This window comes from Mus caroli, chromosome 3, assembly GCF_900094665.2.
Source record: "Mus caroli chromosome 3, CAROLI_EIJ_v1.1, whole genome shotgun sequence".
NCBI lineage: Eukaryota > Metazoa > Chordata > Mammalia > Rodentia > Muridae > Mus > Mus caroli.
Window position 1 is genome coordinate 35,469,613 of NC_034572.1, and position 16,011 is coordinate 35,485,623.

The following is a 16,011-nucleotide window of genomic DNA, read 5'->3' on the forward strand; positions in this document are numbered from 1 at the left end:
GAAAATATGTAATAAAAATATTAAAAATTTTAAAAAAAGAAAAAAAATTGGTTTTTATTATACAATATATTCTGATTATATTTTTCCCTCTTCCATTTTCTCCCAGATCCCCACTACCTTCCTACCCATCCAGTGCACACCATTTATCTTTCTCTGAAAAACAAGAAAGCCAGGTGGTAGCCAGCAGTAGTGGCACACACCTTTGGTACCAGCAGTCCAGGAGGCAGAGGCAAGTGGATCTCTGAGTTCATAGCCAGCCTGGTCTACAGAGTGAGTTCCAGGACAGGACAGCCAAGGCTACACAGAGGAATCCCTGTCTCAAACAAACAAAAACATACAAATAAAAACAAGAAATATACACTCCCCCACCCCCCCAAAAAAACCACAAAATTGAAAACCAAGGACCAATTGTCTTATGGCCAATAAGTCTACAAAGATGCCATTGAATTTGTTTTGTGTTGGCTATCTATGCCTGGCATGAGACCTATCTAAATTGTGGTTAATATGCTCAGTGAGATTCAGTTGGAGGATTCTCCATTGTTTCCTTTTCAAGTGAGTACCAATTAGAGACAGCCTTTGGTTAGGGTTCTCAGCCTCTCCCTCTCAGGGCTGGCAGCCAGTCTGGTTAGAACCTGTTCTTGGTTCCTGTCTCTGTGAGATCATGTTATCAGTCTATTGTGTCTAGAAGACAGTTTCCTTAGCCATTCACTACCTCTGGCTCTTCATCTTTCCACCCCTCTTTGCTTCTTCTTCCTCTGTACAGGCTCCTGCGTGCTGAGGAGAGGGTAAATGAAAACATGCCATGTAAGGCTAAGTGCTCCAACCCGCCCCTTCTCCCCCCCCCCCCCCCCCCCCCCCCCCCCCGCCTTGAGACAGGGTTGCTCAGTAGCCCTACCTATAGTGGAACTCGGTCTGTAGATCAGCTGGCCTTGGACTCAGAAATCCATGCCCCTCCAACTCCCATTGTCCAGTTGTGGGTCTCTGTTCTCAACTATTTCAAGAAGCCTCCCTGATGACAGCTTGTTACAGGTCTGAACGACAGGGACACCAAGCTGGGTTCATGCAACAGCTTCTTTACTTGTTCTCCTTCTTGCAGCTTTTCTTTTTTTTTTTTGATTTTTAATATTTTTATTACATATTTTCCTCAATTACATTTCCAATGCTATCCCAAAAGTCCCCCATAGCGCCCCCCACTTCCCTACCACCCATTCCCATTCTTTTGGCCCTGGCATTCCCCTATATTGGGGCATATAAAGTTTGCAAGTCCAATGGGCCTCTCTTTCCAGTGATGGCCGACTAGGCCATCTTTCGATACATATGCAGCTAGAGACAAGAGCTCCGGGGTTCTGGTTAGTACATCATGTTGTTCCAACAATAGGGTTGCAGATCCCTTTAGCTCCTTGGGTACTTTCTCTAGCTTCTCCATTGGGAGCCCTGTGATACATCCAATAGCTGACTGTGAACATCCACTCCTGTGTTTGCTAGGCCCCGGCATCGTCTCACCTTGCAGCTTTTCTTACAACAACTCCCCTTGCTCTAAGTCTCATCTTTGCTTTCTCCTGTTCAAAGTGCACTAGCTTGTTTCACGGGGCTCTAGCTGTCAGGCACTAGTGTTCTCTAGTGTGTGTGAGAAGACAGCTTTACAGCTCCCTAACAAAGCCCATTTGAGTCTCAACCTCACCTGTAATTGTGCTTGACTTTCAGTCCATTTCCATGGTACCGTATCCTAATTGCTTGCCCCACTGTGTTCTCCATGAAGCACTTAGTGAAGTTAGTACCTGAAGTGTGCTCTGATTGATTGTGTAACATTTATTTGTCATTAGCATTGTGTGTGTGTGTGTGATTTATGGACTTAAAAATGTATGTGAAGTTTGCTATAGATGATCATTTGAGACATAAAAACTTACATCCAAATGTTACTGGGAGCCAGGTGTGGTGGGTGCATGCTTGTAATCCCAGAACTTGAGAAACTGAGGAAGAGACAGTACACATGGGAAGCAGCAGCAGCCTGTGAGCACAGCAAAACCACCTCAACAATTCTAAATAAAACCTGGATAGTTTCTTGCTTTCTAAAAGGAAAGTTATGTGTTGTTGAGTCTATAATTTAGAGACATTCTCTAAATGTTACAGCCCTTGTGTCCATGTCTTACCCACTCCCCACCTTACAAAGGTACTGTTCGGTATTTCGTATTTTTCACATTAAGGAACAGAACTCTGTAAACTTGCAGTTTTCTAATTAACAGATGGCCTCCTTAGCCGTGTCCAACTGGCCCAAGCCCATGCCGTTGATTCCATGCCTGTCTTGGTCCACAGCATCTGGGGTCTTCACTACGGTAATTGATTGTAGTTGATACTTGATAGCATGTACTTAAATATGTTATAGTAGGGTCCCCAAAGTCACCCGTAGATTTAGTGACTTCAAGAAGGAATAAGAGAACACACACACACACACACACACAGAGCCTAACTTTAGCAAAAGGAAATGACAGAAAAATCAATAAAAGGAAAAGGCACATGAGGCAAACCTGATGTAGGCTCCGAGGGTCCTTGCTCAGCTGAATCTCATGGTTTATTCTTAATAATCCATGCAGTCAGTTGTAACAGATAAGGAAATGCTGTTCTTCACCGAGCCTGGTAGAGCTAAGAGTTTGCAGCCAGTGCGTTAGATGCCCTGTCTCCAGGGCACTAGAAGTCAGAGGGAACGGCAGTGTTGAGCAGAGCACAGACAGTACAAACAGTATGACTGTGATGGCCCACTCTTATCATTTGGGGAAAGTTCCATATTAGTGTGAAAGCTGCTTATTGATCAAACTCCCAGACTCCACTCAGGATATGGATGGGCCTTCCAAAAGATGAGTAATCTCAAGCCCAGTTGCACTGACTCTTATACAGTAATTAGTAACAACAACAACAACAATAATAATAAAGTACTGAGCAAGCTATGTAATGATTTTTTTCTTACTTTATTTCAGGGTGTATTGAGTAAATCAATTAATTGGCGGGAGCTCGAAAAGCAGTATTATACACAGACAGTTTATGAAGAAGAAATTATTCATATGCTTGAATACTGTGGGGTAAGTTTTGGTTTGGATTGTTTCGCTTTTTGGTTTTTTGAGATATACCTACCTCTCCCTCCCAAGTGCTGAGATTAAAGGTGTGGGCCACTATGCCCAGCTGGAGTATTTTAATGTTCATGTAACACTAAAGTAAAAGTTGATTGCATATTTAGTTATATAAATAAAATAACATTTTTTTCTGTGTAGCAGCTTCCAGTGGTACTTAGTTTACTGACCTTGAACTCCAAGTGTCCTACCAGTTCATTTTGGCAGGTATTTGGCCCTTTGTGCTGGGTTTTATGGTAAAAATGGTGCCTCTAACATGGTGCTAGGTGTGCTGAGGTTTGGGAGTTTGTTAAACTCATCTGATAGTAAAATTGGAATAGCTTTATTTCATTATTGGTGATATTGACCATATGTTTATAAGTCTAAGACCATGTGTTTTATATTTCTGTAACGTGTGTGTGTGTGTATGTGTGTACTTTGCCCATCTTGGATTTTTTTTTAATATTTTTTTTTTGTGAGCCAAGTGTAGTAGCATACACCTTTAATCCCAGCAATTGGGAGGCAGAGGCAGGCAGGTCACTGAGTTTGAGGCAGACCAGTCTACACAATGAATTCAGTACAGCCAGGGCTTTATAGAGAAACACTGTCTCAAACAACCAAAAATAATATTTTTATTACTATGCAAATAAGTGGATTTCATTTTGATATTTTCATACATGTTATAATGCTTTGTGTTGCTATTGGCTCCCCTGCCTTGCCTATCTCTACCTCTTCCCTTTTCATGTTTCTTTGTTGCTTTTGGTTTTTCTTTGTTTTCGTATGTGTATATATGCAGTATTTGTCTCCCTGAGCCTGGCTAATTCTGCATAATCAGCTCCAGTTTCTTCCATTTTCCTATAAACATCATAATCATTTACAGATAGATAAAATTTAATAATATACTATATACCACATTTTCTTTTCAGCTCATTTTTTTCTATTATACTCTTAAAAATTATTTCATTCTAGCTCTCAATAAAAATCATTTGAGCCAGGCATCATGGTAGTGTACATCTTTAATCCCAACACTTGGGAGGCAGAGGCAGGTAGATCTATTTGAAGCTAGCTTTCTCCACATAGTAAGCTTTAGACCAGCAAGGGTGTGTCTCCAAAATAAATAAAATTTTAAAATTGATTGGCCATTTGTCTTAAGTTACATTTATCTACCTTGGAAGGATGTCATTTGGTCTTTTGATTTTTCTTTATGTATATAGTATTTTCATTTAAATTATGTTGTATTTATAAGTCAATAAATTTTGAATCCATTTTTGTAACTTTCATAGGTAATATTTTTTCTTTTGTATTTTTTTAATTGTTAGTCTATCCCAAAGAAAGGATTTCAAGTAGTTATTTCTTGTACCTAAATGTACATTGTAGTACAGATATGCCCATCAAATTTTTAGAATGTCTGGAATTAAAACAGATTATAGCTATGTTTTGGAGTTTTTGGCAGTGAAACCTGATGCAGGTAACTTTACTCTGTTTGATTTTGTGTCTTTGAGATAGCATTTCTCTGTGTAGCCCTGGCTGTCCTAGAACTCTGTAGACCAGGCTGGCCTCAGACTCAGAGATCTGCCTGCCTCTGCCTCCTGAGTGCTGGGATTAAAGGCGTGCACCACCTGGCAACTTTGACTTTATTAGGAAACATTCAACAGAAATGTCCCGTTAGTCTTCATCTTCAAATGTTGTCATCTGGTTTTCCTTTGGCCCTGTAAGGATGATAGTAAATATTCCTACATGAAGTTTACCATTTAAAAGATGCCATTTTAAGCACTTTGATGGTCCAGTTCATTGACAGCACACTCACAGCTGTGAACCATCACCACCATCCATCTCAAAATCTTTCCATCTCCCCAGATTAAAACTCTACCCATTGAACAATAATTACCACTTCTACTTTATGCAACCACTTCACCACCACCAATGTGTTTCCATCTTTAAATGTGACTGTGATAACCCTTTTTTAATAAGCAGGATACACATTTCCCCCTTTGTTTGCAGTTTATTCATATGGCAGTGTTCATCTGTGTGCCTTTAAAGGGAAGGGACTTTAGAGCTAGAAGTGGTGGCCTGTGCCTGTAATCTCAGCACCTGGGAAGCTTAAGCAGGAGGATCAAGAACGGGAGGGAGCCTATGTAGAAGGACCCTATGCCAGAACAAAGGAGAACAAAAAAGACTTCTATTACTTTGCATGTGTGGTGGCAGAGATGGTGGTGACGGTGGTGGTTTTCTGTAACAAGTTCTCACTAGGTAGCTCAGGCTAGCCTAGAACACACCATTCTCTTGCCTCAGCCTAAGTGCTGTAATTATAGGTGTGTGTCACTGCCCCTAGCTGATCATGAATTTCTGAGACTAGGCCATTTTATGTATGCTGTGCCATATTTTACTTACTGATAATTTTTACCTTTTCTGTTTTTAAAATGTTTCATAACATTCTAATATATATTAAATGGTTTTTCTTATCATCTATTCAGACAGATTCTTTCAAAATGGGACACGAGTTCATGAATCACTTGCCTAGCAATGCAGACAAGCTGACTAACCTGAATCTGGTTTCCAGAACTTTAAATTTAGATATGACAGACCAAGTTGTATCCCCAAAGGATGCCGAGTGCCATAAGTCTGGTAAAACATCTATCAATGCTCCTTCAAATGGACAGCTGTTGCAAGATACAGCTAAGATGGAATGCTTGAATCAAACACTCTCGACTAACAAAAGTTGGTTTGCAAGTTACAACCCTCAGTCATTTCACCTGCTCAGTAGAGAACAAAGAAGAAGCAATCTTCAAAAAGAATCTTTAATATTCATGAAAGGAGTCATGGATGAATGCACTCATGTAGCAAACTTCTCAGGTACGAATTGCCTAGGAAACTGGGAACATCTGGAGTATGTAAATATTCGTTACATACACTTCATGTGTGGATGTGTGCTTTGCCTTCATACATGTCTATACATCACAAATATTCCTGGTTCCATGAAGGCCAGAAGAGGGTGCCTGATCTCCCTGAAACTGATGATTACAAATGATTGCTAGTCACTCTGTGGGAGCTGGGAATTGAACACAGGTCCTCAGGAATAACAGCCAGTGCTCTCAACAATTTCAGCCCTCTCTCCACCAATCTTGTGTTTGTTTTTGTTCTTGTTTCTGTATGAATCTTTAGGATATTCACTTTGGGACTAGAGATATAGCTTGCACAGTGTCTGGGTTCAATCCCTAGCAGTGCATCAACTGGGAATGGTGGTACATGCCTGTAATCTTAGCATTAGCACACAGGAGGTAGAGGCTATCCTCTTGGCTACAAAGTGAATTTGAGGCCAGTCTAGACTATATGAAAATGTTTTTAAAAATCATTTTACTAGATGAATATTGTGGTACCATTGTATATTGTTTTTTCTTTGTGTGTGTGTTGATTTGTATGTACATATACGTCTGGAAACCAGAAGTCAACACAAGTGTCTTCCACAGTCACACTCCACCCTGGCAGAGCTTAATTCCACTAGACTGGCTCGGCCAGTGTCTATGCTTCCCCAGAGCTGAGAATATAATGAAGCCCTATGCTCAGATTTTTAACATGGGTTCTGGGAATCTAAGTTCATGTGTCTATGCTTATGTTGCAAGCACTTTACTAACTAAGCCATTACCTCAGGGTCTGAGGCAGGGTCTCAGTTGTTCAGATTGGTCTTGAACTTGTAGCCTCCCAAGTAGCTAGGGTTACAGACTCAGGTATGGTGCATTTTCTTTGAGAATATGATTTTAGGTATTTATTCAAAAATCAAACAACTTTTTAACGAATCAAAATCCTATACTTAGTTCCAGTTGATCCAAGCCTCATTATAGTGGTACAAGCCAAAGAGGATGCCTATATTCCACGAACAGGAGTTCGAAGCTTGCAAGAAATTTGGCCTGGTTGTGAAATCCGGTATCTAGAAGGAGGTCATATCAGTGCTTATCTCTTTAAACAAGGACTCTTCAGGTAAGATGAATTGTCTCACCAGGTATTTATTTGTTGCTTGATTGAGGGATATTTTTTGCCTTAAGAAATATATGAAGGCCAGCAAGGAAGTAAGTGGACTAGAACATAAAACAAAGATACATACTATTTTATATTGTACACTGAGCTGTTTCTTCATGTACTGTCCTATTTTGTCCTCTACAGAATGAAGGATGTGGGATATCAGAAGCACATTTTATCAGATAGTTTTAATCAGAGATAATTTTAGGAATATAATAGTTATCTGCCCTTCCCCATATTTGTTAATGACTAATTCTTTACATTTCATTTTAGACAAGCCATCTACGATGCCTTTGAACGTTTCCTTCATAAATATGCTAACTAATTGGATTGATGTATAACATCCTATTTCCTACAAAAAGAGTTCACCCAATGATGATGTGAAAACAGCAAACAGCACTACATACTTGATTGTTGCCAAATTAGTCTGTGTTGCAAGTGTTACGGGTCAGTTACCAACTGTAGATACATTTCAGTAATGAAAAAACAGTACTTGAAAAATACAATCCTGAAGTATTTGTAACTCTTTAAAAAAATCTCATATACCTTATACAACATCTGTTGTTACTATTTATGAAAACATTTTAATTGTGAATAATTTATTGATTCAGAATAAATAGAAACTATTGGTTTTTTAATAGAATTGTTGAAACTAAAATTGTAACATCACATGTACTGTATATTGTTCTATGGCAGTTTTTCTATTAATTTGATTTTAAAAACTCGTGTCTATCCTTTTTGTGTGTGTAGTGGGTTTATAATTTGGTTTTCAACTTTAGGTGATTTATTGCCATAGAAATACCTAAGATATAAAATCAGTGTTAGCTTTGAATTATGAAAACATCCTGAGTGCTGAGCTGCACCCTCTGTGGTAGTGCACTTGGGAAGTGGAGACAGGAGGGTCAGGAGTCTAGTCATTCTGCTTTTCATAGCAAAATTTGAGGCCAGCCTGAGTTGTATGAGACCCTATCTCAAACAATTGCCTGGCATGGTAGCTCATGACTTAATCTTAGCAGGTAGGAGACAGAGGCAAGAAGAGAGGCACTTCTCTTGAAGTGCCAAGGCTGGGACCATGCTTGCCCAGCCTACCTAGACTCTGAGGCCAGTCCCCAGCACTGCCAAATGAAAAGAAAAGCTGGAGGTATTTGGGAAATGGGGGTTAGACATGTTTTCTCTACTTAAGAGAGTTTTATGTCAAAAATGGAAATAATAAAAGAACATTGTACTAGATGGTGGGTTCTGTCAGACATTTCTTATACACCTGGTTCTTCAGTTGTTTACAGACTGAGTTAACAACTTTGACCTTTTAATTTCAGAATTTAAAAGCTACATATCAAATTAAACCATTGTACAGAAAAAAAAAGGTTTTGCACACTGCTAGCTTTTTAAATGGAAATTATATGGATAGATATTTGGTGCTAATGTTAAACTGCTCTGAGCTAAAATGTTTAAAAGGCAAATGTGTTTACTTTGAAATCTGTATTGTCCTTAAATTTAAATTAGGTCTTGCAGGTCTAGTGAGGATATGTGGATTATATCATGCCTTCTGCAGCTTTTTAAAAAGATGCTATCGCACTCCAATGTCTTTGCCACTAAAATTTCTACCAGCTATTTAAACATCTTTACTGTGAAATCATTGATAGCAGAGAAGTAGCTTCTTGGACATTACTTTTTAAGGTTTATTTATTTTATGTATATGAGTACACTGTCGCTGTCATCAGACACATCGGAAGAGGGCATCAGATCCCATTACAGATGGTTGTGATCTACCATGTGGGTGCTGGGAACTGAACTCAGGACCTCTGGAAGAGCAGTCAGTCAGTGCTCTTGACCACTGAGCCATCTCTCCAGCCCCTTGGACACTACTTTCAAGTAACATTACAGTAGAGCTGTTAGAGCTACAGCAATCTTATACTTTCAGGCTTGACTACAAATACAAGAAAACCTGGTCATGGTGGTGGTGGTGCATGCCTTTAATTCCAGCAAAGTCAGGTATTCTCTGACTTTGAGTTGGAGGCCAGCCTCTGGGCTAAACAGAGAAACCCTGTCTTGAAAACAAAACAAAACCACAAAACAAACAAACAAAAAAACAAAAGAACTGGGTGTAGAGTCATGAGTGGTGATACCACCCCCCCCCCCCCCCCCCCCCCCCCCCCCCCCCCGCACTGGGAGGCAGAGTTCAGGGTCAGTCTAGTCTGCAGAGGAGTTCCAGAACAACTAGGGCTACACTGGGTGTTACTGGAGGTACATCCCTGAAATTCCTGCGCTTGGGAGGCAGAGAATCAGTCAACCACAAGATTCAGGCCAGAATAGTCTACATAATATATTCCAGATCAACCAGGGCTACCTGTCACATATAAGTTTATTTTCATCTTTTAAGTGGCTGTTTCAAGACAGCATTCACAAAACTACCTAAACTTATTAATTCAGAGAAGAAAATGCCTTTACTCACATTTCTTCAAATCCATTTTGCAAAGTAGTAGCTTAAGTGTACTCAAACCTTAAAGTCTCAAACCCTTGGGACAAATGGCTGAAATGCTTATCTAACATATCAAATTGAATCTGGCCACCAGGTTCTCCCGCCATCCCTCAGCTCCTACCTGGTTTCCACACCCCGCCTCCTATATTGAACTCTCTAGCCTCCTACCCTGAACTTTGCCGCCCCCAACATATATACATACACACACACACACACACACCTTGTATATAGTCTTTGAGAAATTAATGTATTCTCAAAGAAGTCCTCCATGGCATTTTCCTGCCACGTTGTGGATTACGTCTATGAAATACTACAGATTCATTCAGAGCAGAGTTGCAAGGAGCTCACCATGGGCCAGTTTGACCCAATTTTATTTGGTGTACATAAGAGTGGGCATTCTTCTATGTAGCTACTACTCTATGACTCAGCCCTAAAGACCCTGAAGATGTAGTTCTGTAGCTAGACTTCATAATTTACCAATGTTGTAAGTATATCATTTTTATCAATGTATTTTTAATGTGGTGCTTTCTCTATTAAAATATTAACAATATAACAATTTTTAAAATATTTGCCAAATTTTATATTTCCTAATAAAAATCTATTTTAGAAAGTATTTGCTGGGTGGGTAGGGGAGTGGGAGGGAGGGTATGGGGGACTTTTGGGATAGCATTGGAAATGTAATTGAGGAAAATACCTAATAAAAAATATTTTAAAAAAATAAACCTAAAAAAAAAAAAAAAGAAAGTATTTGCTTTGTGTGGTTTTTTTTTTTTTTGTAAAGAGTTATCATTCCAACTACCAGAAGCATGTTCTATTTGATTCATGTGTCTGAATTTGAGCCAATTTTGTTTGCCCTTAGATATTGTACCCATATGGTAAGGAAGAAATAAGGAAGGAAGGCTCTAACACAATATCAGTATCTCTTCAGAGCCCGCTTTGTACCATGTGGTCTCAGGAGAACAATCATTCTGACACATGATTCTCGGTGTTTAACTCGGATGTGATTACATTAGAGATAGTAAACATATCGCAAACAAAACCTCAAGGTGTCAGCTAGCCAAGAATCCCCTTTGGCTGGGAGGAACGGGATCCTGGACAAAGGCTGCCAAGGAACGGTTTGAAAGGCTGATTTGGCTGCTCAGATCCTTAATGCCAACACTGGAGTGGTTGAGGCAGGAGGACCTATAGTTCACAGTCAGCTGGGCTGACTCCGCATGTGGACCATTGATGTGTACATGAATCTGCATGCATGTACGTGTCTTTATCTCAGAAGGCAGAGGCAGGTGGATCTCTGAGTTGTACTCCAGCTGGTGTGCAGAGTCAACTCAAGAGAGTTAGTACTACACAGAGACACCGTCTCCAAAAGTCAATAATTTCTTTTTGAGACAAGATTTCACTATGTAGCCCTATCTGATCTGGAACTCACTATGTAAATCAGACTGGCCCTGAACTCACAGATCCACCTGCAGCTGCCTCTGCCTCTCTGCCTCTCTGCCTCTGCCCCTCTGCCTCTCTGCCTCTCTGCCTCTGCCTCTCTGCCTCTCTGCCTCTCTNCTCTCTGCCTCTCTGCCTCTGCCTCTCTGCCTCTCTGCCTCTCTGCCTCTCTGCCTCTCTGCCTCTCTGCCTCTCTGCCTCTCTGCCTCTCTGCCTCTGCCTCCATAACATTGGAACTAAAGGGGGATGTGCACTATGCTGAACTGAGAGTAGAATTTTTTTTTCCAAAGGAGATAATTTATTTACTTCGGGTTCAAAGTTTTGTTCCCTATCATCAAAATCTTTTGCAAATATTCATGTATCAAGGCTGTTCCACCAGGATATCTTGCATAATTTTGCTCAGAGAATGTCTGCACAGATATGTACTGCCTGATAATCTGATGATAATCCATCCCTAAGTAAATGATTTCATTTTTCTATGTAGCTCTGCCTGGCCTGGAACTTGGTACATAGATAGCAATATATAGACCAGGTTGGCCTCTACTCACAGAGATCTCCTGCTTCTGCTTTCCTAGTGTCTGGAACATATTGGACCCTTTGTAGTATGTTTATAAAATTCCACTTGATTGTTCTCCATACTTGTCATAATAACATAAAGTGATGACAGTACCACACACGGTTTTATTGTGACAACTGAATTAGTGCATTATTTAGCAGCCATAAAAAACAGAAGTGAGTAAACATGGCTGTGTTCCAACAGTGTTATACTTAAGGGACTGAGAGCTGGAGAGATGTCTGAGAGGCTAAGAACACTGCTGTTCTTCCAGAGAACCCAGGTTCAATTCTCAACACCCATATGGAGTTCACAACTGTCTGTAACTAACTCCAGTTTCAAGGTATCCGGCATCCTCACACATGCATATGCAGAGAAAAGGCCAGTGCACATAAAAATAAGAGTTTTTAAAAATCTTTTCTTTTTAAGGAAGAACTGGAATTTGAACTTCATATGATTTTTCACATGCCATAAAATAACCCTCTTTTCATCTTTAGAGTGCTTTTCTAGCATGTTCAAGGCCTGGGTTCAGTACCCACCAATGAAGTGGAGGTAGGGATCAAAGACACTAGTCTTAGTTTATGCTGTAGAGTGTAGATGGGATTTGGCCAGGGCCTTAGTATGCCAGTGCCCAAGCCAGGTAACCCTGTCACACACCTTTACACTACTGTGTATCATTTCCTTGGGATGGAAGCAGCTATCCAGTAATACAGCTACTCCCACTCAAGGGCCATTCAATAATACAGTTGGGCTAGAGATGGAGTTCAGTGGTAGAGTGGTAACATTTGTGAGGTTCTAAGTTTGATCCCACCACTACAAATTAATTAATTAATTAATATAATAAAGGCAAAAGTATTTACATCAGAAAAAAGAAAGCCATAAGCCTTTCCTTTATTTTCCCATCAATGACTTTGTACGTTCCAGGGTTATAGCAGATCTTCCTAATGTTAGCACATTTCATTACATACCAAAAATTACATTCAAGGGCTAGAGAGATGGCTCAATGGCTCAGAATGCTTCTGTGCAACCACAAGGACCCGGGTTACTATGCCAACAACCATGTTAAAAGCTGAATGTGGCAGAGCATATACTTGTAATTCTAGCACTGGAAGGGGAAGAGACGGATTCTTTGGGGCTTGCTGGACACCAGCAGGTTCTTCAGTGGGAAACTCACAGTGTGATAAAGACTTGACATCCTCTTTTAACCTGTGCAGGCAAACATACTCACGCACACATACACACACACACACACACAAACACACACACACACACACACACACACATTAAATGGAAAGCCTTTCTGTTCATAAATAATGAACTTTCTGAGAATGAAACCAGAATATAGTCTCCTCATATTTTCATTTTAAAAAATGAAACCTAAGAAGAAACCTAATTAAGGAAATAAAAATAAATCATCTACAAGCTACAGATTCAGTGTAATTCCTAACAAAATTCCAATGATGTCTTGAGCAGAATTAGGAAAAAAATATCCTAAAATTCATATGGACTCACAAAACACCCCCAGGACCCAAAGTAATTGTAGACAAAAAGAGCAATACTGTAAGACCTCATTGTCTCACTTCAGGATATGCTACAGCGATAGTAACAAAAACAGCAAAGTATTTCACAAAAAGACATAGGCCAATAGACTAGAAGACCCAGAAATCTGCACAGCTACAGTTACCTAATGTGTGATCAAAGTGTCACAAACAAGCATGGAAGGGCCACCAATATGCTCAGCAGATAACCATGCTTGTTATGCAAGCCTGACTACCTGACTTTAATCTCTGGAGTTCATATAAAGGTAGACGGAGAGAGCTGACCCTTCAAGTTGTCCATGAATCTACACATGTGCTATGACACATGTATACCCATAAACATGTTTCTTGCACACACCCACAATGATAAATAAAATGAATTAATTTAAATGTAAAAATGGATTCAACTCTAGATTTCACTCATGCATACTTCTTCTCTATAGGGAAATTAATAGTAAGCTAGATTAGGCTATCAGAGAGTCTGAAATGGTGGGTGAGTGTAGTGGCGCCTGCATGTAATGTCAACACTGATAGATGAGACAGGAGGTTCACCAATTTGAGGCCAGCCTAGGATATACAAGAAGAACCCATATCAAAACAATAATACTTGTTCCTTTAGGCTGGAGAGATGCTTCAGAAGGTAAGAGTACTTGCTCTTATAGAGGACCCAGGTTCAATTCCCAGAATCCACATAGTGTCTCACAACCATTCATAATTCCTGTTCCAGGGAATCTGATGCCCTCTATGGGAACATAACCCACATACATACATGTACACATACATACATGGAGGTAAGATACCCATATACATAAACTTAAAAAATAAAATTTGTTTCTTCAGAACGGGAAAAGAGAAAAAGGTCTACTTTTCTCTCTTTTGATTTTATTTATTAGAATATTTTTTAAAGATTAAATATTACCATTGTGTTATTGAAAGTTTTTTTAATTTAGATTTTTTTCATGTGTATATGTATTTTGCCTTTATGTATATATGTGCACCACATTTGTGCCTGGTGCCCAAAGAGGTCAGAAGAAAGAATTAGATAGATACCTTGGAACTGGAGTTAGATAGGTGTAAACCACCGTGTGTGTGCTGGAAAATAAACCCAGGTCCTCTGCAAGAACAGCAAGTGTTCTTGAGTGCTGAACTTTCTCTCCAGCCTTATGTTATTATTTTTAAAGATTTATTTCATGTGTGTCTGTCTGTCTGTGTGTATGTGCATCTAAGTGAAGATGCCAGTGGAGGTCAGAACATAGTGTCCAGGTAGTTGGGAGCTATCTGCTATAGATGCAGGGAACCAAGTTCTGATCCTCTGCAAAAGCAGTGAGCACCATGACCAAGGCCACTCTTAGAAGGACAACATTTAATTGGAGCTGGATGACAGGTTCAAAATTTCTGACCATTATCATCAAGATGGGAGCATGGCAGCATCCAGGCAAGCATAGTGCAAGAGGAGCTGAGAGTTCTACGTCTTCATCTGAAGGCTGGCTTCCAGGCAGCTAGGTCGAGGGTCTTAAAACCCACACCTACAGTTACACATCTACTCCAATAAGGCCACACCTCCTAACGGTGCCACTCCCTGGGCCAAGCATATATAAACCATCACAGATGTGGAGGTGGGAGGAGCAGTAGTTCAAAGACATCTAGGGTTACATGAAACCCTGTCTCAAAAACTTGACAGAGGGATAGAAAGACACCAAATAGTATGGGAAAGTAGAGAGAAAGCAATCAATTCTAGCTCTGCTGTTACAGACTGGAAGTTCTTAGCCCAGACACATAAGCTTTTGAAATACTAAATTCCTATTTCAGTAAGACTGCTCTACTGAAAACTACCTAAGCTTGAAGAGTTGTTTTGTGCCTTATATTCTCAAGTAGAAATGAAAATTTCAAGTTTAAGGTCAGCTTTAGGTAAACAGTAAGACTGTCTTTGTTGTTTTGAAACAGTTTCTCTGTGTAGTCCTGGCTGTTCTGGAACTCAATCTGTAGACCAGGATGGCCTCTAACACAGAGATCTGCCTGCCTCTGCCTCCCCAGTGCTGGAATTAGAGGCATGCACCATTACCACCCTGGCCAGGTTTTACTCTTAAAGAACATTTTCTCAAGAGACTAACTTATGTCCTCTAGATTTTTAATTCCCATTACATTAAGGGGGTAATCTCCAGTAATTTAATATGCCTGCTATATGTTATATTTATCTCATGTAATCCTCACAGTATGACATGGGCCTTAGCGGAGGCAGAGAAGACTGGCAGTGGCAGAATGATGGAAGGGTGATGGCAGTATGCAGGTAGCAGTAAAAAGATCCCATAATTGGTAGGATTAGTGAGAGCCTGGAACACTGCTGGCTGGCAGCTTCTTGTCGATGAAGGAACTGTTAATTCCACCAGGCGAGAATAAAACCACTACACATTTTTTAAGCCAAATATGAAGCAAGCTTTAATTAAATACTAGCCAGGAGGATGGACTCTGATCAGGTCTATTCCTGGGTGCCCCGAAAATGACAAGTCACATTTTGCAGAGACTTAAAAAGGCAACCCATAAGGCCACCATATTTCCCATCCAGTCAATAAGGAGGCAGGCATATATCCTGATGTATTTTCTACCTACATACCTCCTGTCTACATTTGATCAAGCATATCTGGTATAGCTGGGTCAAACAGACTTGTTTAGGGGTGTTAAAACATACGGGTTGTTATCTCCCATACACAATAGCCCCCAGTATTTCAGGAATTATCTGTCCTTGGGCAAAGGATTTGCAGGTTAAGAGGTATCTTATTTCATGACTCTTGTGATGATTTATTTATGCTTGGTCCAGGGAGTGGCACTATTAGAAGGCATGGCCCTGTTGGAGTAGGTGTGTCACTGTGGGTGTGGGAAATAAGACCCTCTTCC

At 40.1% G+C, this 16,011-nt stretch overlaps 1 protein-coding gene across 1 annotated transcript in view; it reads left to right on the top strand.

The window, feature by feature from the left end:
- Abhd18 (abhydrolase domain containing 18) overlaps positions 1 to 8,343 on the top strand; it is a 37,634-nt gene extending 29,291 nt beyond the window's left edge. Inside the window, exons 9-13 of the mRNA XM_029475192.1 lie at positions 2,244 to 2,333; positions 2,973 to 3,074; positions 5,576 to 5,954; positions 6,914 to 7,076; positions 7,389 to 8,343. Coding sequence (XP_029331052.1) covers positions 2,244 to 2,333; positions 2,973 to 3,074; positions 5,576 to 5,954; positions 6,914 to 7,076; positions 7,389 to 7,440 — 786 coding nt within the window. The 3' untranslated portion in view covers positions 7,441 to 8,343. The remainder of the gene's footprint in view (positions 1 to 2,243; positions 2,334 to 2,972; positions 3,075 to 5,575; positions 5,955 to 6,913; positions 7,077 to 7,388) is intronic.
- Positions 8,344 to 16,011: the final 7,668 nt, after the last annotated feature.